The sequence below is a fragment of the Cylas formicarius genome, unplaced genomic scaffold, assembly GCF_029955315.1.
Source record: "Cylas formicarius isolate icCylForm1 unplaced genomic scaffold, icCylForm1.1 PGA_scaffold_6__28_contigs__length_40554024, whole genome shotgun sequence".
Lineage (NCBI taxonomy): Eukaryota > Metazoa > Arthropoda > Insecta > Coleoptera > Brentidae > Cylas > Cylas formicarius.
This window is the reverse complement of record NW_026844347.1, coordinates 9,781,339-9,809,333: the sequence shown is the minus strand read 5'-3', so window position 1 is coordinate 9,809,333 and position 27,995 is coordinate 9,781,339. Positions and strand designations below refer to the sequence as shown.

The following is a 27,995-nucleotide window of genomic DNA, read 5'->3' as shown; positions in this document are numbered from 1 at the left end:
TTCATCTGAATGGTTCCAGCATGAGTTTGTTTGTAAGTACTTTGGAACGGTGTAAAAAGTGGTAGTTATTTCATTTGTTGCGAGTGTGTTGGTGTAGTTTGAATAGGTGACGCTTCTATTTACTTTTAGCTTTAAGAAGCGATATTCTTATATTGATCAGTATAATCACGGGTTCGTGTGAAAATTTTGTGATTCAGTTCAGTTCAATTCAATATATGTTGAATATTTAGAATTTCAGAACAAAGTATAAGATAAAATTCAATTTAATTAAAATTAGTTACAATCGAATTGTTAATTTTATATTATACTGGTGTGTAGAAAATGGTCAATATTCAACTAAAAAACTTTATATACAGGATGTTTTTTAATTGAATCTTAATATACTACAGTGTTGCCGCAGCATATGGCAACATTTATTAATGAGTTTTAGCAAATTTTGATCCGGGGGATTGTTTGGGCATCAAAAATATTTAAAAACTAAAAAAAACATATGCCGATTTAAAAAAAAGTGATGCAAAGCTAATATGGATTTATTATTTTAAACCCAAATAAAATTTAGTTGATATTATTACAATTAAAACAGGTAACTGACTTAAAACGAAGCGATTTTTGAAGAGCTTTGAAGGCTATAAGAGCAAGTTTCAAAGTATTCATATATTTCAAATCAACATTCATTTATAATTTTTAAAAAAAATCGATAACGTACTATCAATGTTGGCTAAAATATACATTTCAAATTCCCTAGGGACACAACCGGTTCTAATAAAAAGGAATGTGGTGCATCAAAAAATGCGTTGATGGGAACCTCTAAAGCAACATGCATTGAAATATTATCAGATATTATTAATTTTAAAAACTTTACCACCCTGTATGTTCAAGGTTAAAACTGGCGAAGTAGTGTTCTTAAAAATATCCTTCAACATTGACCTTAAATATAATTTAATTAATACTCTAAATTATAGTACACTTCGTATCTTATGCTATTCACTTAAACTTCTCAGCCACGACTTTTTCCTACTTCTAAGGCCTCCTTTCTCTTTAATCTTTACTTGTATTATCAGTAAGCAGCTTGTTCTTCTTTTTACTGTGAGAGTTCGTTTTCTGTTATGAGCTCACTATTCTCCTAAATGGCGTGATCGTATAAGCATACGTTAAAGGTTCCATGGACGGAGAGAATACGCAATATCGAAATACTGTCACGATTAAACAAGAAAATTGAGATTCTTGACACAATTAAGAAAAGAAAATTGGAGAATTACGACCATGTGATGAGAGGTGGGAAGTACGGTCTACTACAAAATATTATCCAAGGACATGGTACTTTAGAAAAAGATGCTGAATTTAATAAATTTACAAATTCGGAGGGTACAACTTCCGAACCATCTTTTGTGAATCACTTATTAACATTTTCACCTGAGTAAAATATTAGCGTGCTACATATCTATGAGCTACAAGTTGTGACAAGAGGAGAAATATAATTTGCTGTAAAATATGGAAATCAGGAAAGCACTAAACGGCCCTGGGGTTAGATGCATTACAAATCTGTTCTAATTTAAAAAGCATTTTATTTTTAAAAATATCAATAATCTTTAACGCCATCTATATCACTACTCATCCTAATTAAAGTCCACCACTTCCTGACCTTGGGAGGCTTCTCTTTCTTGTTTTTGTTTGTTTCTTTTACTAGTATTTAATTGTTGCGATCCAAATGTGTTGGTGTTGCTTGTATTGTCTTATAATTAAGGTAAACTGCTCTTTTATTATGTGAGTGAGAATTTTTTGGACTTGTAAGTCTGATGCACAACAATTTCAGTATTCAACAACTTTAATTAATTTTGGAACTTATTTTTTATTGAATTACATATGGCAAATAAATTTTTATTTTTGTTATTAGATTTCACATTCATAATTCTAATTTCTTCCTTTTATAATATTTTGTGGTTCACACAAAATTGCAATGTATAGGCATAGTTCATAGTTTATTTATGTAAATTAATTATAATTATCATTAGTATGATAACTGTCGTACTGAATAGCATTTAAACAATTGCTTTATTAATATTAATAATAATAAAACCTCTTTATTCTAATTCGGTTTTACAAAAATAAAAGTATAAACGAAATAACGTCAGACAATAAATATTTATTTATATAACGTATTCGTCAAATTGAATATAGCTTTCTTTAAATTTCTGGTTATATTGATAAATTTCACAGAATCTGATCGATGGTTATACATCGGTATAATCGGTAACATGATATTATGGGTTCGGGTGTTATAATGATTATATTTCTGATGAACCAATTTCTATTGTTGAATATAAATATTCGACATATGTAACCTACCAGAGTCACTGCATGATTTTCAATGATCCTACGATCGTTTTTCAATAATAATAAAAATTCTTTTTATGTCAGAAGCATGGCACAACACCAGAATATGTCATATCGTGCAATAGATTGAGGATTTTTGGGGGTGTCAGCATAGATATTCATTTACATGAATCCCCAAAAACATTTTTTTCGTAAAATGAGTAGTTGTGTTACTGAACTCAATAGAAGCAGATTTTTTTTTCGTTTATCTCGTCAACAAAGTTTTTAATCAAGAAATTATCTATACTACAGTTCGTTCAAATAAGAATGAAAAAAATTGGTCCTAGTATGATTAATGATCTTCCTCTAATTACTTTTAGCATATTTGTTTGGCAGTTCTGTTGGTTCAAGCTGCGTCAACGCTTACGTACAATAGTACCAAAAACGCTCGACCGAAAGCTAAAAGGACCTTGTCGGACCAAATATATAACCATGGGGAGACAAAGCCGGTCGTTTTCTTTATGGACAATACAAATCCTTCGTTGCCGCAGCACCAGGGAGAACTGCAGGCATCCGCGTCGTCCGGATTGAAAACATTTTATACCGGCCCGACCAAACCTTTGGCCCTTGTAAGCGTGCAGCAACCGATTCAGGTAAAGATTATTCAAAGTGGTGGAAATCATAAGATATGAAATTTCACTGATTTACTATAAATTGTGGAGTAAATGGGATAAAAAGTGCATTTTTTATTGCTACTAATTACTTAATGCATATTGTATTAGATTGCTATGTAGTGAAATTGTTATTTCCTGAGGGAAACATAAGCTCGTTTCTGAAAAACCTGAATTTATGAAAATATTTAAAATTTGAGCGATTTGAGGATTTAGTTTTTCTTCTCCGCTTGAAATATATCTTCAACTTTTATTCAGCACCAAAATGGGCTTAATTTACGAGAAAATTTAATTTGGTATGCAATCATAGTTTTTATTCCTATTCTGTCTGTGGTGCGTCCCTGTGCCATTGGCATGGATGCTTCATGCGGAAGTTACCACGGAAGGTTCATTGAGTTCTGGACTAAATAATTTAGGCAATCAACAGCAGACGTCGACTAACCATACAATATCCGTGATTTTCTCATCCGTATGCGTCTGGTTACTCCCTTGCCACATCCGAAACTGTAAGTGCTTGTGGAAAATATTGGCATCGAAACAACACTTGTTGTGGAACAAATATTAGGATCAAATTTATTCCCTTATTGTACCTTCCCTCCTTCTAACGATATTTCCGATATAAGATTGTGAAGTTTTAAGGTGTGAAGAAAATTTAAATAACATTAATTTTTTTTAATATTTTTTAATATTTCAGTCGAAGAAATTGATAGATATGTTTGGACCTGCAAACCGCAAGACTGTTTCAAATAAGAAACTTCTTACTTGTCTACGACAATACAAATATCCTGCATATAAGAGATGGGTACTTGTGAGATTTTATACCAAAATATTTATCAGAAGTTTAAAATGATATTGTAAAAAAATTACATTCTTTGTTTTAAATACTCTACATTTTCAACTTTTTCCTTCCGATATTTTAATTGTTCTATTATGATTCTTTTAAGCACACATTAATATCGTTAAAATTTCTGTTGAAGATATACTGGGATAGATCCCCAGGGGCACAGATGGCTGGAGAAGAGCTGCTATATACACCAGCTCCTGTCCCAAGTTTGTTTTGCACCCCTCCATGTAGCAGACTATTATTGTGCCCATCAGGGGAAAATATTATTTTCTTCCGTATAGAGCCAATCGTCCTTTGTAGAGATCTGTAAAGATCTGTAGCCTCTTCATGCTTTACACAATTATCAAAATTTCAAAATAATGTACCTTTTCTAGATTAAACTATTTGACGCTATTCAGACTGAACATCTAGTTGGGAATTGGGAATAGAAGTAAACCAAAACTTTTACTATTATATCTTTTTTTGGCTATTTTATTCTATTCGACAGAATGGAAAATAGTTAATTTTGAAATATCAATGAAATAACCCTTCAAACTAAAAAAAAAAAGCTGAAAATTTTCAAAGGACATTGGAAAAAGTATAATATTTATAATTTAATTTAATTTAAATTAATTTAATTTTACGTTGTTATTTTAAACATGCTTATTGAAATTCATTCCCTATATGAGTTCTGTTATATACCATTTTATTTCCAGGATTTCTAGATGTGGCACAAGATTTTTAGAATAGATTAGTAAATAAATGTCAAAAAGAGACAAACACTCTATGGTCATAGAAATATACATGTAGGGCCAGGTTTTTGGCGATCACTTCTTAACAGTTAGTAGGAACCCATTTTTATGAAAAAACATTGTCTTCCAAATTAATTCATTTTTTGGATATTTAATTTTAATATCATACCATATTTTTTATTTCATTTTGTGGTTCAAAGGTATTTTTATTGCAATATAGCATATCTTATTTTCGGTTTTGCACTTAAACGATAAGTTAAATTGAATACAAAAAAAATATTAATTATTAAAAACCTCTCGATCTCCCTTTCTTTCATCTCTCCCAAATTAGTACTTTCCTCCACAAAAAAATTGTCAATTTTATCCTCAAAAGCCTGTTCCATCCCGTAACAGTTATCCTATGGGCTGTCAAGATGAAATTTAAACTCGTCATTACATCGGGGGCAAAAGAGAACTAAAACTTGATTTTATAACGCTTTTTTTTTTGCTTTTTATTTCCGTTATCGTGATTGTAAATCTTGAAATATGTTTTTGTGAGGGGAAATTATTTTTTTCTTGATATTTATTTTTTGTAATAGCTTTATATTCAGTGAAACTTAATAATACAACAAAAGCACCTTTTATCATCTTGAGGTTGATCAAAATGGACGAGTAAAATTTGCATTGTAACCACTCCTAATCAAATTTTATTGAGGAAGAAATAGATTTATATTTATTTTTAATAATACACAGGGAGTCTCACAATCTCACACATGAATCGCTAGAGATCGGTATAAGGAAATATTATACAAAAATGGTCAGAAAGTGACAGCGGAACGGAAAATGTTGCTACTTTTTTTTAAGTGACCAAATTTTCAGAAAATTTCTAAATGCCGTTTTCCGATATATATCGGATGCTCCGCTCCTATCATATCCATTGAATTAAAATTGTAATATTTTTGAGTTAAACTGGTTTTAACTTCGTTTCAGCTGAGAAATCTTGAAATGTATTATACAATAATGGATATTTTTCATAACAATACAATTCGATACAGGTTTTGTTTTGGCTGTTTCAAATGATATTTTTCAATTTGTAGGTTTTCGAACAAGATAGCCCAAAGCAAGTTGCTGCGCAGCAAGTCTTGTACGAGTTCCAACAAACTCTAACCAACGCTGTTTCCAACGTTCACGTTAAGCAATTATTTGCAATGCCGTTTTCCGATATATATCGGATGCTCCGCTCTTATCATATCCATTGAATATAAATTGTAATATTTTTGAGTTAAACTGGTTTTAACTTCGTTTCAGCTGAGAAATCTTGAAATGTATTATACAATAATGGATATTTTTCATAACAATACAATTCGATATAGGTTTTGTTTTGGCTGATGCAAATGATATTTTTCAATTTGTAGGTTTTCGAACAAGATAGCCCAAAGCAAGTTGCTGCGCAGCAAGTCTTGTACGAGTTCCAACAAACTCCAACCAACGCTGTTTCCAACGTTCACGTTCAGCAATTATTTGCAATGCCGTTTTCCGATATATATCGGATGCTCCGCTCCTATCATATCCATTGAATACAAATTGTAACATTTTTGAGTTAAACTGGTTTTAACTTCGTTTCAGCTGAGAAATCTTGAAATGTATTACACAATAATGGATATTTTTCATAACAATACAATTCGATACAGGTTTTGTTTTGGCTGTTGCAAATGATATTTTTCAATTTGTAGGTTTTCGAACAAGATAGCCCAAAGCAAGTTGCTGCGCAGCAAGTCTTGTACGAGTTCCAACAAACTCCAACCAACGCTGTTTCCAACGTTCACGTTAAGCAATTATTTGAACCCACGGAAATTACCACGGAAGGTTCATTGAGTTCTGGACTAAATAATTTAGGCCATCAACAGCAGACGTCGACTAACCAATATCCGTCATTTTCTCATCCGTATGCGTCTGGTTACTCTCCTGCCACATCCGAAACTGTAAGTGCTTGTGGAAAATATTGGCATCGAAACAAAACTTGTTGGGGAACTTGTCAAATATTAGGATCAAATTCATTCCCTTATTGTACCTTTTCGATTCATAACAATATAGAAACATTCAATAAGAAAGTTCTTACTTGTCTACCATAATACAAATATCCTGCATATAAGAGATGGGTACTTACTGGTGAGATTTTATACCAAAGTAATTATTAGAAGTTTAAAATTATATTGTTAAAAAATTAAATAGTTTGTTTTAAATCGTCTACATTTTCAACTTTTTCTTTCCGATATTTTAGTTTGTTCTAATTTAAATACTGATTAAGGAATGTGATTGATAGATTGTTGCAATGACTATTATACAAAGTTTTCTCCCATGTGAAACCACTTCGAGAGATTTTCACTCAAAATTAAGAAAATTCCAGTTTTAAATTGTTTTTTTTAGATAGCCATAAAAAACTAATTACAACATTAGTTTAGATTCTTATAAAGAATCTAAATTGCACAAACATTGACAAGACAAAACAATGAAATTCCCGTTCATATTGAATGCAAATACGAAATCAAAGAATTTAGTTTTCCTAAAATATTTATTAGTACACCTTTGTTAATTAAGTTTTGTTAGCTTCAGCTTAACTTTTATATCATTTAACCGACCGTATAAAAATTCCATTTTTTAAAGTTTTGTTTCAAAATTACAAAAAAAACTTTCGCCCGCTTTGCTTTGCTATAAGATATATTCTTTTTGTCCAGATTGTCTCGCCAGTACAGCATAACCAATTTACCAATCACGGTCAGAATACAGGCACGTTCAGCTATTATAACCCACTACAGAACCAATATCAACAAAGCCAATATGTACCGAACAGCCAAAAGTACACCCCCGGGAAATATCTCTATTTTAACGGGAAAATAGTTTATCAACCCAACCAAGTCGGCCAGCCCCAGGCGCAGAAACAACAAGGACCGAATTTGGCGTTTCTTCACAACCAACAGAAAGTGCCGATGATTAATTTCGCTAATCGACAGCCTGCTCAGAATTATTCAGCCACTCACGCTGCCGTAAATTCAGTACCGAACGTTGGCGTTCGACCTAAGATGCTTCCCCCACCTAATTTACCACCGATTACTTATAACAGGTAAGTGCAATTTTTTTGTTATATTTTATTTTTGTTATACTTCTGAAAGATGTAGAGTAATAAAACCGCATTAGGAATGCTACATACTTTCTAATTTTTATTTACCGATTGGCTTTGGGAAAATTTATGGCAATTGTTACACAGAAGACCTTATACAGAAATTGATTATTAAAAATTGTCATTTGCCCTTGAAGTGATTGTTAAGGAGTTGACGCTTCCATCGATCAAGAAGTCAAGATCCCATGTTTTTCTCTCTTCTTTAATGACAGACAGATCTCTGGTGTTATTTCCTCAATGGCTTGATCAATTAGTAGCTTAAGGTCTTTTTTGAATTTTAATTTTCAGTGACGTGTCTTGCTACAAATCCTTTTAATTGCTCCCGTATAAGTTCTATACAATGTAGTTCACAATGATGTGGCGGTGTTCTCAGCATAGAATCCTTCTGCTATATCTTCCTCTGCTTATTTCATAAATCGATGTTTGTTTGTGTAAATTTGTAATATGTAGTAGTTCCTCCCTTATTAAACTATCCTCAAACTCAATATTTTTCGTAGTTAGTTTCAGTTTTTTTCCAAGATGAAGCTGGAATCTTTTCTATGCCTCATTAATGATAGCTTGCATTATCCATAACTACTCCGAATCAGCCGGAAGATACTTTTTTACCAAATAGTCTACGAAAACACCTGCCCTGATAGAATAACTTTTTTCAATTCACATCTCAACGATTTAAATGATTTCTTTCCTTTATAAGTCTCCATTAGTTTCGTTTATTTACTATTATGCTTTTCCCAAGCAAAATCCTGGCTAAGTTCCATTAAAACTTAATTTAAGGTAAGCGTTAATTCTTTAAAATAAAAGTAATGACCTTTTCTTCGAATTACACTTTTGGGGGGTTAAAAAATAATTTTGTTGCACAAAGTTTACCTATGCTTTTGGCCTACGCCGAAATTGAGCGAAATTTGACGGAATTCGGCATTTTATTGCTCTAAATTTTTCTGAAATAACCTATATCATCAAACTGGATTTGGCATTCATAACACTTTATGATTTTTCTTCATTACAGAGAAAGGAAAAAATTCATTGAGCAATTTATATTTCAAATTTGACTACACCACTGATTATAGTATATTTTTAATCAATCATACCCATAACATAAAAATGCTCAGGAGCAACAGAAAGTATCCAATTTTGCAAATTTTTTATATTCTTTAGCAAACTGCAGCAAGTTTTTGCTTTAGCAGCTTTAATTTCAATATCCAATAATTTGTGAAATGGCGTTCAGTTATTATACAGTGTTAATCGGAAATTCGCTAAGGAATTACTTTGCTTTTTTTAAACACTAAAGTTTGTTGAGAATCATTGTTTCACTAGATTTTTATTTTTCGGTTTTTTCGTAAAGTAAAATCTTCGGCCCATTTCGCTCTTAGCTGTGAAGCGATCAATTTAGAGGTGTGAATTAAAAAAGCAAGGGAAAGAATAACAAAAAATAACAAAACTAAACCTCTCCATTACTCTGTTGCACTTAATAAAATGCAGGATATGTAATTTAAAGTTATTTTTAAATCTTCTAATCACCAGCTGTATAAATTGGATTAAAAAAAGTAAAAAAAAAGAGGTTGGACTGTTTTCCTTGTGAATTCATACTGCTTGTTGATTTATTTCTAAAGCAGAAGATAATTTTAAATTGAAAATAGCAATAATGAACACAAGGTATCAATGTGGATGTTAATTTTGTAATTGAAATAGCGAATTTTTTTTTTGCTTAACCTGCAATTTCCAGAGATTTAAAAAAATTTCGGAAAATAATATGTGAAATTTATGTACATGCTCTAGAGTCAAAAATAATTTATATTTAATATAGTAGCTATATGCGACACCCTAATACCATTCGATAAGACTATTAATAATTACATTTTCTAATAAGTTATATATAAGTATTTTCCATGATCAAATAAAAGGTTTCCAGTTAAAATAATCGAAAATATTTAAAAATTAAACAATTAGATTCCAGGCACCATCTGAACAGCAGCACCAACAAATAAATAAGCCATCAGCGGCTCCCCCACAGCGCCAAGAAGAACACGAGGAAGAACCGGAAAACAATGAAGAAGAAAGCTCGGAGAACGAATACGACGAAAATGACGAAGAAAGATCGGGTAAAAACTTGAGATTTATTTACCATTACTATTACCATTAGCAGGTTTTATTATTTTAAATACCAAATAAAGTAATATTTTTTCAGCGGCAAACCCCGTATTGGAAAAATTAAATCGATTCAATTAATTTTGTGTCGATGCCCGACTTGTATCGCATGTTTATGCTTTATGAAGAAAAAATTTTTACGACACTGATATTTTGACAAGAGAATATTTTCTTTGGATAGGCTGGTCATTTTGGCCTGAAAGTTACCTCTTATGTATTTCTTGTCAGTTGCACCGTTCTTGACACAAACAAGTAAGGTAAAGGTACTATACTGACTAATAATTTCTTACCTTTAATTAGCCTGGAATGACTTTTTTAACGTTATTGTTTGGTTGCCAAAGCTATCGCATATTGATTTAATTTTTAATGGTGCGTTAAACTAACTAAAACTTACCAAAAATTTGAATACTTTTAATTAAGATCAGTGGAGAGGACAATACGATTTAAAATCGATTTGAAACGGGGAACAATTCTTTACAAACAATGTTTGTGTAACGGGCTGAATCAGACATACAACGGGATATTCAGTTGTAACATCAAATTCTTATGTTTCTTCTATATGGGTCATTTGAGGTTGGATATTACAATGGCAAAACGTCCTGTCCTCGTTGTTGTTCCTAGAATCCTAATTATTTGCAGTGCGGGATAGCTCACGTTCCTCATTATTCGTAGAACCGTCTCATTTGAGATATGTGCCGTTCATAATATTTTTAGGAATTTACATCTCAGAAGCTCAGAGTTTTTGATAATGTTTTTAGTGTCCATGTTTCAGCTTCACATATGAGGGTGAACCATATGTAATATCTTGAAAGGTTTAATGCTAGATCTAAGTTGATTCAAGGGTTGCAAAGTAGTTTCCTTATGTAAGCCTTAAGAAACAATTCCTTGCTTTTTCTATTCTTGATGTTATTTCTTTGTTAGCCTAGAGATACTCCAACATTCTAAATATTTGAACCTGTTCGCCAATATTTTTGCACTTATTTGATTGAGTTTTGGTGCCTTATTTGTGCATTGAATGGATACTACCTTGGTTTTCTAAATATTTTTTTCTTCATTCTGAAGTCACCGGCAGCCATATTAATACGGTTGGCGAGTCGCTGCCTATCATATCGGCGTATCTGTATGTCTAAGGATGTGTTGCCATCGACAGTTGCAGATAATTTAGCAAAAACATCTTAACAATCTAAATTTTAGTTAAAGCTTGTCAATTCTCTGCTAATGTACAATTATCGCATAAATCATGTTTACAAAGTTATCTATATTTTGTAAAACAAGAAAACATAAGCCAAATTTTCTATAAAATGGTTTTTATCTCGAAAATACTTAATACAATCTTGATATACGCCACACAACAAGTTAATACTTTATAGATAGATATCATATCATCCTATGGTCAAAAACCAAATTTTTAAATGCGTGTCTTTTTCTATTCTCCAGGTATTTCTATATGCACGTCAGGTATTTACCTCGAACTCAACTGTTTTTGCAGTTTACAGGGTTTATCTCAATTAGGCTAATTATACTAATAATTAGCTACTACTTATACTATACTTATACTAAATTTGCTACAAATTTGCTTGCTAAAATTCACTGATAAAATTTTTCATAACAATTTCTTTTTTACAGACGACAGCGAAGAAGATAAAGAAAAATATGAAGAGGACGACGATGGCGATGACGACCACCACCGATTCAAGTACTACAACTTTGAAAACGACGACGACGATCATGAAGATCGTTATTACAGACCGAAAACGCGAAAACACCGCTATCATTACAGAGATGATGACGACGAAGAAGACAAAGACAATCAACGGGGATCTAGTAAATATAGTAGCAAATCGTATCCCAGATCTCACAAGAACGTCAATGGAGGTAAAATGGCGGGCACTAGTGAAAAATTCGGATGGAGGGAAAACTACAGCACCAGTTCCGAATATAAAAGCCCGAAAGAATTTAAGAAAAGCAATAAAGCGAAACCGAAAGGCGAATATAGGGAAACGAAATATACGAAAAAGAGCGGGAAACCCAGAGGTGAGGCGATCGAAGGCAGACATTCCGAGCACATTCCGGTAACGCATAAACAAAAAGTTTACAAGGAAAGGTGGTACGTGACGAAAGACGTCGGAGGCAAAATGGAAAAGAGAGTTGAAAACAAATAGAGGGATATAGTTTTCGATGCGGCGACTGATACAAATTCGATTGTTGACTATACCTAGTGTAAAGCCATAAAAATATTCGCCAGTTAAGTTTTTTTGCGATTTTATTAGTATATTTTATAGTTTTGTAATAAATTTAATTTTACAATAGCTTCGATTTTGATTTTCCTGTGAAGTTGGCATTAGCAGTAACGTTTATCTATTTGTGCGACCTCGAGCTCACTCACTCAGAGTGAGTGAGTAGTAGTTGAAGAATATACCTTCACTCAATAATAATAAAAATACGCAATTATGCAATTATACAGTTTAAAATGTGCACTTCATTATATTATTGTCAAGATCACACACAACAAAGACCAGGAGAATGATGCGCAAAGTGGAAATGAAAAGAGTAAGATGGGTGTTAGGAAAATCATTATAAGAATGAGAACACATGAGAACAAAGCAGAATTCAAGACGTGACAAAATGGTTTAGAATAAGAAGAAAATAGATTGAAAATTTAGTCGCTTACTTACATGCGCCATTCGTCGAATTCGTAGTGAGCGAAAATTTTTATGATTGTTTACGAAGGTCTCATGCAATAGTTTTTTTTTATAGAGAAGATCCCTTTATGATATACAGATGGTACTCAAAATGTGACCTAGGACCAGTTTAGAAAAATTCACAGCATCTGTTTTTGGTACTCCGTTGCTGCCATGAATCATAATGGAGACTTTCACAGTCAGAAAAGCTTATCTTTGGATATATAATTCCCAAGCTCCTTCAGAATATTTATTACTCCACATAAAACATACAGCATATTATATTGTTCATTCTTTATTACCATTACCAAAAGACCAAATATAATATGCTTTATAAACCAAAAGTCGATCACTAAACCTACTCCCAAGAAGTGGTTTAAATTTCATTTCTTCAGTCATTCGAAATTTGTTACTCGATTTTTGATTTTCAGTCGATGGTGTAGTCATTCTTGAATATATGCGTCAGTATTGTCAGATTTTTTCATAAACAGGGTGTACTAAATAATAACAATAACTTGCAAAGAAAGTGATCACATTATACTTAAACTAAAAACTATATAAAGGAACTAAAAAAGTTTATGAAATTTGAAAACAAAAATGACTTTATTTAAAATTTTCAAGTTTTGTTGTTTCTTTTGTTGCTGTTTATATAAATTTTGAGTTTGAATTTTCCAGTCAAAACAATTCAGTAAAAATGACTAGGAAATACATATGTCCACTTTCTTTACAAGCTAATTACTTGTAGCAGTTTAGACGAGTTTATTTGTCACGAGTGGAGTGCAGCGAAGCGAGTGTTTACTAAACGAGTGACTTAAAAAGTTTGCCGAACGTGTACATTCACTGATGATCGAGAAAATTGACAAAAAACTCAAGTAGTAGTAAAGTTACGTTTCCCGCGCGCTAGATCGGTGTATAATTATAGAATTTTCCATTTCTAAGTTCTACGCTAAGAAAATGAAATTTATCGCTGCCGTACATGCACGCCCTGTATAACGAGAGCGGCCCTCTGACGAATAGACCGCACTATTGGGTGAAAATCCAATATAGGCAAATAAATTTCCAAGGTAGCCATAATTAGGCAATTTCTTGGGTTTCCCTTTTCATCTGCCGTTCCGTTGCCACAAACAATGAAATTATGCGTGCATATTAGATATACATATAATTTCGGTAAGTCAAAAACAGATACATTTTATCAAAATAAATAATAATAATAATAATAATATTAATAATAATATTAATAATAATAAATACATTTGTATGTCTCATTTTGTTAATCTCCATGGCTTCCAATAAATTTAATTTTCTACTTTTTGTGGCTGTATGTAAAATATCAAAATTGTCGTGAAAAATGTGTTTTTCTGTGTTTAAGTTTAATTAAAATCGCTTTTAAATGATCTTTTATGTTCGTTAATGCGTTTCTTGAAGTATCTACCTGTTTTTCCAATATAAATTTTAGGACAAGATCCGTATTTCAACCTGTAGACACCTGATTTTTGAGATTTTGGACATTTCGTTTTAATGTTTTTTAAAAATTTTCCTATTGTGTTGTTAGTTCTGAAAGCTATTTTTAAACCACATTTTGACAAATGTTTTGAAACTTTTTCACTAGGTTCTCCTATGTATTTAATTGTTTTAAATTGTTCGTGTTCTGTATTAGGTTTCGGATAAATAGAGTTTACTGTTGTCTGGATTTGTTTTTTTATTTATAATTTTATCTACAATGGACGGATTGTGCCGCAAATGTATTGCTTAACGATCAATTAGACTTAAATACTTCTCCTTTATTGAATTTAAATTCTCACAACAACTTTAATTTTAGTTTTTATGGTCATTTTTCGGTATATATAGTAGCATGTAGTTTGTAAATATTACATTTGATAGACACGGTGTTGTCGAAACAATTGTCATGTAAAAATATATAATTGCGTGAAAATCTGAACTTTTAGTTCCTATTTATTTTGGTAAATGGATTTTCATCAAGCAAAATCTACCTCAGTTAAATAGATAAATTTTATGGTCCATAACTCCCCGAATAAAAATATAACTTTGGTTTGTAATTTAAAAATAGTAAATATGTAACAAAAATTATTTACAGCATCGTATTCTAAGGAAAAATGTTATTTTACCTTTAATATCACACTGTCGCAAAGACCGTCAAGTTTTTATTTATAAAATAACGGATAAGTACCGCAAAAGTATCCAAAATGGGACACCCCGTACGTTTTGAAAAACGCAAAGACATCCTGCAAAATCGATATCATCTGAAGCTGTAAGCTTCCAGGACAACGGGCGCGGTCGGTGGCTGTAGACTCGCTCCTATTTTAATCTCATATCAGTCCGAAAAAGCTGATCTCGAATGCCTCGCCTTTGCCGTATTTAGTACGTAACCCACGCGATTGTTCAAAAATGTGGTGGCGGTTGGTTTTAATGTTTGTGGTGATGGAAACATCGGGCGGTCAAAGGGAGAGAGACTGGAATTCACCAAATCCTACTACTTTCAATATCGGAGGCGTTTTGAGCAGCAACGATAGCAAATTGCTGTTCAAAGAGACTATAGACGTGAGTTTATTTTTTTTAATTAATAAAAACGATTCTTCCTGTTAATGTTACTATTGTTTACTGCATACAATGTAAATATCAATTTTATAGGAGAATGAATGTGGAAAATATTACAGTAACATATAACAGAAAAAATTGGCCGGTAAGTGCAAAAAAAAGAAGAAACAACATAAAAGCACACATCTCAATCGGCTTACATTCACAATGATATAAAATTGGTTTAAAGAAAGAAAACGTAATAAATATGCGGAAGTGATAAACAAAACCAAATTTATCGTAAAGTAGGAACGAAGAAACATTATTATGTTATATTAATGTTTACTTGAATATTGTTATAGGCTGAAAAGTGTATAGTAATAAAATAGGAAATTGTAAATGTAATTCTAGTAAATAAACAAAAATATAACCAGTCCTCGCCAAGCTTTAATGAACATGTGCTAACCTTCCAGTCCGTACCATACTGAACAGTGACACGAGAGCCTGAATTCTGATGTTTTTAATGACTATTTTGGTGAACTGGTAATGAACCTTTATGTTGATTCAGTAGTAGTTATGGATAAGGCCGACTATCGCACCACCAAAAAAAATAAGTTTGAAGTTAATTTTATAAAGATGGAACTACATATAGCAAATTTACACAAAATCGTTTTAGAAAAATCAGCATATTTTAACTTCTCAAGTGAAACACCTTGTGTCCTGTTTACTATATTTTATTGATTGATTGATCTACATTGTTTATTTATTGTTTTTAACTAGGTTGGTTTAATCAGCACAACGACAAAATATTATAAAATAATGCATGACAAGAACAGCCCGCAAAATTGGCTAACTAGTGATATTTGCAAAAGGAAATATATGAACACATATGACTTAGGTTTCATAAATTTTCGTGACTTTTGAGTCTATAATTAAACCGTGTGTCTTTTTTTTACTGTGCGAGTTGTAATTACTAAGTTCTCATTTTTTTAAATATTACACCCCGTATATTATTAGTAGAACGCGCATTGGGAATTTGGGATTTTTTTTTTAAATAATGTAACACACTGAGTACTCCAACCCCGAAAAAAAAATGTTTATTTAATATAACAAACTATATCTCCATTGTAAACTTATACAAATACCGTTACGAATATGAAGAAAATCAACAAATCGTGTAATTTAAAATATTTCCTAAACCATGCGGAAATCAAATAGGCCGGTCTGTTGAAAGTTAATTTGTTTTTAACGTTAAATCCAAAAACCAATAAATAATAGTAATTATAAAGTTGATGTCGATAGTCAAATGGGGTACCCTGTTTAATCCAAAAATTCTGTTAAATACAAAAAAAAATTCTATTTAAAATTTCTTGCTAACTATTACAGATTTCGAGAAAAGTATATGGGTCACTTTATGTGAAACACTAATTATTATTATCTTAAACGTTTTTGGCATGCAATTTTCAGGATTGGTGATTGGATAAGAATAGGTAACACCCATAAATTGCTCCAGTCATTCTTTCGACATTCTCTTGAATGGTCAAATTTGGATAATTTTGTCTAAGGCAGTCATAGATAGGGTCCCATCCGGAAATTCGTCGATCTATCATGGAAAAACTATAAATAGTAAAAATTTGATCTAAAGTAATTTCAATATTGCTTTTTTGGATTCCTCGAAAAATTGCAGACAATATTTCTGATACATTTCATATCAAAAATGATGTGTTTTCTCATACGAAATCCTTTGAAATTTCACTCTATTTACTTACCGTGTTGAACAAATTTAGTTAGTAATTTCGACTATTAGCAATACAGAATGTTGGAAAAAATAACAGTGGAATTAAAATTGAAAAAATCTTGTAATAGGATGTGTGTTCCGAATATTCAAATTGCCGTTTGTTATTTTTACTTGTCTGCTCTTAACTTTCTGAGTGACGCGGCATAGGAAAATAAAAAACTGTCAAATATACTTCTATGTTGTTGTCAGTTGCTATCGCTATATAGGCTTGAATAATTGTTCGCACAAAAATTATTTCAATTTGGTTGTTATTTATACACACAAAGATTTCATTATCCGCCAAAACAGAAACCATCACCAAAATATCTTGACTTTCAAGAACTTTATTTTGAGCATTTACTGAAAACTTCGTTTTTTTTTTGCTAGTTTTAAAATTTCATTGTTATTTCTATAATTAGTATTTTTAATTTGCAGAGTTTTAAATTTTCTTCGCTTTCGCTTTAAGTAGATCTAAAGTTTGTGAGATTTTTTATAATTTTATTAACTCCATATAGTGATCACAATATTATGTTCTGACTAAAATTTACAAATATTTTTGACACTTTTTTGTGTTAATTTTTAATTCTAAATAAGATGGGATTATGAAAATAGGTAGTTTTCATCGAAAAAAAAAATTCGCCAGTTTCTTTCAATTACATTTTAACTGCTATTATTTTTAACATCCTGTACTATTAATCATCGAAATTACTAAATAAATTTTTTCAGACAAACCATTTTCTACAAGCTAAGTTAAGTAATATTTGAAGGGATTTCGTAGGGGAAAAATATACAGAAATTGTTCGGTCTGTAAATGTCATATAATAATATATGTTGTGTTTCATTTAAAATAAGAAACTCGACACCAACTTCCGTTAAATCATCTTGAAAATATTTCAGTTGGATGGCCCCCACGAATATTAGTTTTATTCTTACTGTTCACACTGTGGATTAATACCACATACTAAAATTCAAATACCTCATTAGGATTTACCTATGTTCATTATCTACCTGAATTGTTACTCAATTGATATGTTTATATAGGTTGATTTTCTACCTGCGCCTATAGAAAACTATTAAATTTTTTAATATTTAATGTATTAATTTATTATTTAATATATAATTCTTGTTAAAATTTAAATAAAAAGCACTAATAGATTTAGTTTTGTTTCTTATTTCCTCAAAATTTTGCATAAATAACACAACAAAACCATGCTTGGTTTAGTACTAACAACAAGATATAAATTGCAATTGAAATTTATTATTTTAGCACCTTAACTTCGATTCAACGTTTGTCCCGAAAGGAGTGACGTACTACAACACGGCAATTTTGATGGATCCAAATCCCATTAGGACTGCTTTGAACGTCTGCAAATATCTGATAGCTAGGCAGGTTCGTAAACATCGTTATTCGCACATGCCATTCCATCGCTCGACGATTTATTCATTGGGCACTTGTTTGTCGCTTATTCAACTTTTTCTTACTGTACAGTGTGTCTCATGTTTTACGGTTTTACGGCGGCGTATCCCCTCATTAATATTAAAGCTATCGTGTTGCTGCTTTCGTAACCCAGGCTATTTTTTTATGAAATGGAAAGAAGCACAAATAGAAATGTCATGGTTCTCTTGGATTTTGAGATACAGCCGGATATTGTGCATTTTTAGACATCTTTTATAGCTCGGTTATGTACAAACTTATCGAAATCGGATTGTATTTTACCTAGGATGCACTGGCGTGGTCAGTTTTCTTGTGAAGCTCACAAGTATTAATGTATAAACTAACCTTGTTTTTTATAATGGAACACACTGGTTGATGTGGTTGATATATGGGTGATGTTACACAAAAGGAAAAGATTAGAATAATTATCTTACATCTTATCTGTAGTTATATATCTTCACAAAATAAAAAAGTAATTAAAAAAAAATGTTGACCCTAAATCTAAACACCTCCAAGCTCTTAGTTGATTCCGCACACTCTACAGTCACTTAATTAATTGCTAAATTTCGACTGAATTAAATCATAGTACGTTTCTCCTCCGGGCAAATACACAGTACTGCCATCTTAGCTGCATTTAATCTTAAACCGTGATTACCCGATTATTCGATAACTTTAGCAAGGTCAGAATTTACTAAGGTAATAGCGTGTAAAATGAATGGAAATGAAAACTACATTTGAAAATCGTCGGCGTACAAATAGAATAACCAACATTTCAAAATATTCTGGGCATATTTATTACTGAATAAATATATAGGAAAGAATCGACCCCAAGATAGTGTAGAACTAACGAACTTTTTTCTTTAAAGGAAAAAAAAACATCACTGATGGAAGTGTTCTGGAGTATATGTTTCAATTAATTGCCCATTCACTTTCGTGAATATTAGTCACATCGGTAGGTTTTAGTTTTGCTAATAGTAGATCAAAATGCACTAGATTAAAAGCGTTGCTTGGGTCAGACTTTTAATACAGCATTGCTTTAAAAATGACATTACCAAGGCTGTGTGGGCACGCGAGCCTGACTGTGTAATAGGTAAAATATTTTTGGTTTATTGTTGATGATACATAAAATGCCAGAAATAGATCAGTTTTCACCTTTTTCATAAGAACGCATAAGCGTGTCTATAAAGTTCTAAAAATCCAAAATACTCAGGACATTTCCGGTTGTGCGACCAACGGTAAAAATTGGCACAATTAAATTAGAACAATGTTCAGATTTTCACAGTTATTTAATGATTTATGACAGCTGTTTCGGCAACAGCGTGCCTTTACCAAATGATCTAAACATTTTTTGTTCTAATTTAATTGTGTTAAATGGATTTTCATCAATTAAAAGCCACTTCAGTCCAATTGGTAAACATTGGTGCGCCTCAGGCGGCATTGATATATTCTAACCTACACCTTGCGCTCTTTTCTTTCTACACGGCAATTTCCACACTTAACGAGATCTAGGTAGAATTTAAGAAGATACTGCCTTAAACACGAAGCATTCAAACCTATTGACGATCTGTCAGCGGCCATTTTGGGTGGTTAAATTCCACATCGTTGCTTCATAAGTTCCTGTATTATCAGCATAGGCAGGGCCTCTATATCTCCAGCAGCTATATTGTTTTATTTACACAGCTAGTAGATAATATAGTGGCTTTACTATGGTAAAAATTGATGCGGGTCCATTATATTTTCGTCATCTTCCGCACATGTCTCTACTTTTCAGGGCCCCTTATTCACGATCTCTCAGCAAACATGTTGATTGTTGTATGCCGCAAGATCATTGGTTAAAAAAACGAGACATTTAGTATTGCGCGTACGCATGTTGGACGGCCCTTCTAAAAATATGTTTCATAGTTGCTTCATAAGATCCTTTATTATCAGCATTGGTCAGGATTTTTATATCTCTAAATTCTACATGGTTTTCGTACATTTATTATTACATTATTATACAGATCCCTGTTCTGGGAAAACAAGTTTAGTACTCAGAAATAGTTGTTTAGAAAGAATTTTTTATGGTCTACGGAATTTTTTATTGTCTAATTGTTTCATGGTATAATATAATGATGCATAGTTTTTTTACCTATAAACGGTTTCAATTCAAAATAACCCTGAATAACTAATAACGGTATGCATTATCTTAATTTGGAGTAGACAAATTTAATTTCGAATACTTCAGAAGAGAGCATACATATGTTTCTGTAGAAAAATAAAAATATTTTGCAATTTTTGTATTTTAACTTGTTCGACATAATTAAAGTAAATGGGATATGAAATGAAAACCAGGTACCCCGTATACTTATCAGCTAATTTCTATTGTTTAGCAATAAAACGCAAAATCAATTTGAGTTCAAGCTCATCGAGCAGGCCTAACTTGAAGCGGCTTTTCTCCTAATTGCAATATCAATCGAATTACGGTTCCGCCCATTTCTTAATTTAAAAACGCCACAAAAGGATGCGGCGAATTTTGTCAAGCTCGTTGATTTTTAGGTGTACGCGGTTGTGGTTTCACATCCATTAAGCGGAGACCTTTCACCAGCTGCGGTCTCTTATACCAGCGGTTTCTATCACATTCCCGTAATTGGAATTTCGTCTAGAGATTCCGCTTTCTCGGATAAGGTAAGAACATCAACATCGGCACCTAAAAACTGCTATACTTAAATTCAATTTTTTCAAAATTAATTATGACATCATCAGGCATAAGTAGTGTTGGAAGTGGACAATTGACAACTTCTTAATTGATCGGTCAATTTACCACTTCTTTGACTAATCAAAAAATGTTTTAGATAATATCTTGCAATTTTAGAGTCTTATTCAATAATAATATGTATTTTTTAATAAATTATTATGCGCGTGTGATGTCCAATTTACCTATAACACACTTCAAGGAATATCCGAATACGATACTTAGCGATTCGGGGAATCTCAATAATAATATCGACTTCATTTGATTCTCAGAACGATGCGATGGCGACGTAACACACAATATAAATAAATAAATATAAATTTCATGGTATTTCTAAAATTATTCGGTGAGTTGGCCGGTCAATTCACTGGTCAATTGACCGGTCACACTCTAGTCTCTTCCTAGTCTAAAATTTTTCAACAAATGGGCGAAGGTAGGCAGTAACTTCTTGGTGGGGAGAAAAAATGGAACCGGATTATCTAGAGACGCAGAAAATTACATCAATCTGTATTCGTCTATCTACGATCCTGATATTACAAAAAAAAAGATTCTCTTTAGTTATATTATCTATTTTAAATTAAATGATAATAAGAGTTTATTTCGTCTAAGGTTTTGGTTAGTCAGTAACAATAGCTATATGCAAGGCTAGTTTAGCCCTCAAACTAAGCTCTATTAATTTTGACCATGCTAAAATACACAAAAGTTTTATCACTATATAAAGGATGGAAAAAAGAAAAGGATTTTCTGGAACGATATCAATTTAAACAGTTTATAATAATATTTTAAAAAACTAATACAATATTATATTCATAGAAATTAAAGAAAAAAAAAACTGTGCTCTTGTTTGAAGGAGATATGTATTAAGAGTGTGCACATTTGCACGATATTTAATTTTATTTGTTATTTGTTGTTTATAGTAGATCGACCGAAACAACGCTGCTGACTGAAGTTGTGCGCATCTCCATATTCATTACCTTGTCAAACGAAAAAACAATTTCTTTTCTGGCAAAACTAAACCATATTCAGCATTTCTAACATTCAAGAAAAATCAATACCTTCACACCACCTACCCACAAACCAATCAATATCTTTAATTGTTAGGTTATGTTTTATTTTTTGTATTATAATTTAATTACTTGTTCTAACAACTTATTGGTTTTTTATAGTCACCTAATAAGAATTGAATCTTCATTTAACAATTTTTCACACGGGCTGTGTAACAGCTTTATAAATTTATCTTTTCTTTGTAAATAATGAATGCTTTGATTTTTTGTTTCTAAAGGCAGCTGCTCCCTGTATCATAGAAACAAGACAACCTCGACCCATAGTCTATATAGTGGATTTCGTTCCAATAGGCCGGATTATTTGATGCATTATGTCTGAAACATTTTGTGTATAAAATGTGAACTTTTCCATTTACGTAAATGAGCAAAACAAAGACAATTATCCTTATAACCCCTGTCATTTTCTTTTGAAAAATTGCCTCACTTTTCTATCACGCTGTTTATGAGTTCGCTGAAATTATCTAACAGACTATAAATTGTAGCGATTTTTGATATAGGTATGCGGAAACATTAGACCTAATAATTATATGGAGAACCGCAACGGAGGCTAATTACGATTTATATTGCAGAATATCCACGTCTCCTTTCTAAGAACGGTACCTCCGTACTCTCACCAAGCGGACGTCTGGGTCGAGATGTTGAAACATTTCAATTACAAAAAAGTGATTTTTATTCACAGCTCCGACACAGATGGTCGTGCCCTTCTTGGTCGATTTCAGACGACCTCGCAAAGTTTGGAGGATGATATCGAAATCAAAGTTCAGGTAGGTGATCAAATAATGCGAAAGTTACGGGACAGCGGCGTTACCACAGCTAGTTTATTAGAATAATAAATATACATGATTATAATTACAGAAATGGACAGAAAATTGAGATTCTAATTATTCCAATTTTTTCTAGCATGTTATCAGCTTCCCACATTCTTCTTTTCCATTTTTCCAAATCCACTGTGTTCATTCTCCCTTACAAAAAAGTTTCAGCGTCCCTTATTTTAAAAGTGGTTTTTCTATTCTTTCTTTATTTAAACTGATTTTTTTGCTTTCCATTCCTTCAAAATTTACAACAAATTCTTCTTATCCACGGATAGGATGAAACCTTTAGGTGGTCTTCCATTAAATTAAATTTAAAATTAATTAAAATTAACAAAGTTCCAGTCACAAATTATAGATTCAATATTTAAATAGGGTGTTTCATAAGACGATGATCCTTAAGGGTGTGATTGCTTAGATGATAAAAAAATATATCAACGTAGATATCTTTGGTATGCAGATTCATTAAATGAAATTATATTTAAAAAGCGGTTTTCCTCATTTTCAGGGATACCGCTTTAGAAATTTTGTGGATTCCTTGGTGGAGGCCTAGAATAATAAATTACGATTATTTAACTTTCAATTTAATTATAATATTAAAAAAGATTTTTATTGAGATCATTTCTAGTACGAAATGCACCTCGATTTGAAAAAACAAAACAGTGGCGTACGATTTTTTTCGATAAAAATATTCAGTGTCATGCTTATTAAGGGTTAATTCAAGCACTTAGTTTGTCGTTTATAAGGCCTGGCAAAAAGCATTTTGTTTCCTTAAAAAAGTAATGAAAATCGCATGGAAAATTAAAGAAATTATATTTATCCAAAATTATAGATTGGAGCATTAATTTTTTTTGGAAGAATACCCAGTTAATAACAATTTCTCGCGACCGTTCGGACAATAATTGAACGTTTTAGGTGGAATCAGTTTACGAGTTCGAAACGGGACTAGACAGTTTTAGGGACACGTTGATTGAAATTAAAAATGCCCAGGCAAGGGTATACCTGATGTACGCGAGGTATTGATCCCGTTACGTATGGCGAGTTGTATCGAGAAACAGTGTTTTTGTAGCAAAAACGATGCTAAAGTGATATTTCGAGACGCTGCAGCATTGAATATGACTGACGCTGGTTACGCTTGGATCGTCACTGAACAAGCATTGGAAGCTGAGAACGTCCCAGAAGGGATTTTGGGACTGAAACTTGTTAATGCGACCAACGAAAGAGCACATATTAGGGACAGTATGTAAGTCAGTTTAGATTTTAGCCGATTAAATAGTTAATGTTAAGTTTTTTAATGGGACACCTATCGGGGGACTGATTTAAGTTAAAATTTGAATTTTATGATGCCCATTCAACACTCGACAAGCTCATTTTAGTTAATCACTTACAGAGTTATTTTTGAAAAACGCCTGAATCTCGATCTATTATTTCAAAAACTGTTAATTTTTGAAACATGGAATCTGAGGTTTCGTCAAGCTCCCCAAATTATTTTTTTGACACGAAGATGGAACATATTCCTTTTAGTACAGATTTGATTTTTTAAACATTTAGTGCGTCAGCCTGGTATTGGTCTCTTACTGGATGCTAATTTGCACTTTACCGAACACATAAAAGTTCTTACCTAAAGAGCGTTTTTTGAGTCAAAAAATGAAGGTTGAAACCCAATTAAAAAGTACATAATTAAATTTCAATGGTAATAAACATTTTATATCGAACTACTTTTGCGATATTTTCTATATCACTCACCAAAACTTCCTTTTCTTACTATAGAAAAATAAATTTAAGCTAAAGTCTGATATCCGTAATTGACAAGAAATAGAAATTAAAAATTAAAATTTTTAATATCTAAGCACAGAAAGCTAGGTAGAAAAAATGTAACTATAAGAGCATTCAGCTTTACAATTCGAAATCACAATTTCGAAAAAGTCCCCCCAGTCCTAAGGCAGGCAGTAAGTACCATTTTAAAAAGTTTACGTATTCCTTGACGCAATTAGTTATAATTTAACTACATTTATTTATTTTGAAGGGTTAAGATTGAATTAAAGCATCATGGTATAGTTGGTGCTGCATATAGCTTTTTTGTACATTTATTTCTTGTTTGTTATAAATAATGTCGATTATTATTATTATATGAGATGCACTGCACAATATTTTTTAAATGGTTAAATAATATAATAATAATAATAATAATATATTTATTGTTCCACCAAAATACTTAATTTTATTCGATACAATAAAATATATGTAAGACCCTATATGTTTTTGCATTAGCCTAGTATTCAACATCCAACATTAAAAAAAAATACAGGTAAGTGAACAATTTAACACAATTGTTAAAATCCCTACAAAAATTATTCGATATAAAACGATATTAAACATATAAAATATTTTCTTAAAATATGAAATGTTGTAGTGCTTCTAATATGTTCTTCGCACATTTTGAATGTGACTCTATAGAAGAAGATCCAAAGGTTTGAGATCAGGTGACCTAGGTGGCCAGTTCCGTGGGCCTCGACGATTAACCCGAACATATTTTATTCGTCACAACGCGATTGGTGCAATGAATTCTGTTTACACGAAACTCGTACTCATATGCCAAATTTAATGGTAAATTATCTAAAAACTCCGCCACTACAGTTTGCAAGATTTTCATACAAATTTTATTTTTATAAATGTGATACACATTGGTTATCAATAATCGGTTGATCAATAGTGTTTATTCCGCCTAATAAAAAGGACCGTCTCTGGTAAATTTGTATTCGTCTTCTTGCAATCACCCTAGGAATATTTCACATAATTCTACTCTTTGTTGAAAATCAGTAGGCTTGGCGGGTTCTCATTTTGAAATGATTCTTTGTATGGATGAATAGTTTACTCCTACATATTGGGTTGTTCGGAAAGTCATTTCGTTTTTTTTGGGGAACATGAAAGACAGTTTTCGTATAATGAATAAATATTTTATTAAATTATATATTGGCCATTCTGGTCCAACACCTTTTGCCATCTTTCTGGCAGTAGCATAATTCCCCTCTCATAAAAGTTTTGGTCCTTACTGGCAAAAAACTGGTTCAGGTGGTTCTTGACATCTTCATTTGAGGTAAAGGTTTTGCCATCCAAAAAATTTTGCAGGGGCCGGAACAAATAGTAGTCGGAAGGCGCCAGATCTGGAGAATATGGTGGATGTTGCAGTACGTCCCATTCAAGCTGTAAAAGTTTTTGGCGAGTGACCAAACTTGTGTGAGGTCTCGCATTATCCTGGTGGAACACTACACCCTTCCTGTTGATTAATTCGGGCCTCTTCTCTTTAAGTGAATCATTCAGTTTGTCCAGTTGATGACAATAGACTTCTGAACTAATCGTTGTATTGGCCGGCAAAAGCTCAAAAAAAATGATTCCTTTGACATCCCACCAAACGGAGAGCATCACCTTTTTTTGGTGAATGTTGACTTTTGACACGCTTTGAGCCGGTTCATCTTTTCTGCTCCATGACTTCTTGCGTTTAACATTGTTGTATACAACCCATTTTTCGTCCCCAGTAATAATCCGCTTCAAAAATGGATCATTTTCTTGACGTTTGAGGAGCGAATCACACACGTCAACGCGACGACACAAATTTCGCTCCGTAAGGACATGGAGCACCCACACATCGAGTTTCGAGGTTAAGCCCATGCCTTTCAAATGGCCATAAACAGTCGAATTCGACAAATTTAATCTCTCACCGATCTCTCGTGTGGTTATTCGCCGATTTGCATCAACTAATGCCTTTATCGCATCTTTGTCAGCTTCGACCGGCCTTCCAGACCGTGGTGCATCTTCGACATCAAAATTGCCGGATCGAAATTTTGCAAACCAGTTCTGGCACTGGCGTACTGTTAACACGCCTTCTCCATACACATCCGTTAATTTTTTTCTCGCTTGGACAGCATTTTTACCTTTTCTGAAGTAAAAAAGTAAAATATGACGAAAATGCTGCTTATTGCTCTCCATATTTAAAAGGGCACCAACCAAAAACTACTGCGTAGAATTAATAGAACTTTTTCACACACAAGCCTTGCAATATCAGCTCTCAAGACATATAATGGTTATGCGGCTTAAGTGTGAAGTTGGTTTCGAAAAAACGTAATTAAGTCCTCTGACGGGAAAAAACGAAATGACTTTCCGAACAACCTTATAATTCTTTGAACTGTTTATTTAATTTCGATAATTTTTGTATCTTCAACTCCAGTGACAGGTTTAACACGCGTTTGAAGTCAAAGTAAGACGTACACAACCAATGTCTATTAAACATTTTGATTGGCTGGGAAAAGGAGTTGTGCAATTCCTTCTTCATGCGCCACATATAAATCTTAAACAAACCTTTTGAAAACGATATCGATCTGAAGAGTCGGATATCAGTAACACTGCCTTGGTGGTATAAATCTTGTGACTTTATCATGCGTTACCTAAGTTACCACCCAAAGGATTGTACATTTAGTATTTTCATTCCACAGATACGTGTTAGCTTCCGCTTTGAGAGACATGAACCAAACGAAGGAAATAACGGAAGCCCCAAAAGACTGCGACAATTCGGGATCGATTTGGGAAACCGGACGAGACCTTTTTAATTTTATTAGAAAACAGGTGCTGATAAATGGCGAAACTGGAAAAGTGGCATTCGACGACCAGGGGGATAGAATAAATGCCGAATACAATATCGTTAACATACAAAGGAAAAAGAAAAAAAATGTCGTTGGAAAATATTTCTTTCACAAGGTGAGATTTTGTGATAGATATAATTTATCACTCAACGAAAACAAAATTTCTGCCACGCTTTCGATTCGTGTTATTTAAAATACATAGTGTAGCTTGATTTAAAGCAAAAACCTTTTCTCCATCGAGCATCGTTGAGGATGAAATTTGATCAAATATTAGTAACAATTAATAGTCTTTACGAATTGAAAACATCTATCGATATATTTCTAAAAGCCATATAATTCCTAATTTAAAAATTGAATTAGAAGAAACATTTAATTATAAAAAATATTTATTAACAATTCATATGACAATGAGGGAGTAATAAGTACAAATGAAATTTAAAAGTGTCAGCAATAAATACAAAGTAC

General features: G+C 32.2%; 2 protein-coding genes across 3 annotated transcripts in view; both read left to right on the top strand.

Moving 5' to 3' along the window:
• Nucleotides 1-20: 20 nt before the first annotated feature.
• On the top strand, nt 21-12,098 carry LOC132704214 (probable serine/threonine-protein kinase fhkB). Its single transcript, XM_060674106.1, has 7 exons — nt 21-32; nt 1,158-1,388; nt 2,694-2,966; nt 6,272-6,520; nt 7,274-7,659; nt 9,664-9,815; nt 11,488-12,098. The coding sequence occupies exons 1-7, from the start codon at nt 21-23 to the stop codon at nt 12,021-12,023; spliced, it is 1,839 nt and encodes a 612-aa protein (XP_060530089.1). The 3' UTR covers nt 12,024-12,098.
• A 2,753-nt stretch (nt 12,099-14,851) lies between these two features.
• Nucleotides 14,852-27,995, top strand: part of LOC132703494 (glutamate [NMDA] receptor subunit 1) — a 31,969-nt gene continuing 18,825 nt past the window's right edge. For both annotated transcript variants that reach the window (XM_060672793.1, XM_060672792.1), the window contains exons 1-7: nt 14,852-15,101; nt 18,122-18,244; nt 20,825-20,953; nt 22,654-22,848; nt 23,809-23,909; nt 23,963-24,136; nt 27,384-27,645. In XM_060672793.1, the coding sequence (XP_060528776.1) occupies nt 14,949-15,101; nt 18,122-18,244; nt 20,825-20,953; nt 22,654-22,848; nt 23,809-23,909; nt 23,963-24,136; nt 27,384-27,645 (1,137 nt within the window). In that variant the 5' untranslated portion in view covers nt 14,852-14,948. The remainder of the gene's footprint in view (nt 15,102-18,121; nt 18,245-20,824; nt 20,954-22,653; nt 22,849-23,808; nt 23,910-23,962; nt 24,137-27,383; nt 27,646-27,995) is intronic.

Bases quoted from the DNA above. Each gene is read 5' to 3' on its own strand.
- LOC132704214 (XM_060674106.1), top strand. The intron at 7,660-9,663 runs GTAAGTGCAATT...TTAAACAATTAG, and splicing joins CCACCGATTACTTATAACAG to ATTCCAGGCACCATCTGAAC. The intron at 9,816-11,487 runs GTAAAAACTTGA...TCTTTTTTACAG, and splicing joins AAATGACGAAGAAAGATCGG to ACGACAGCGAAGAAGATAAA.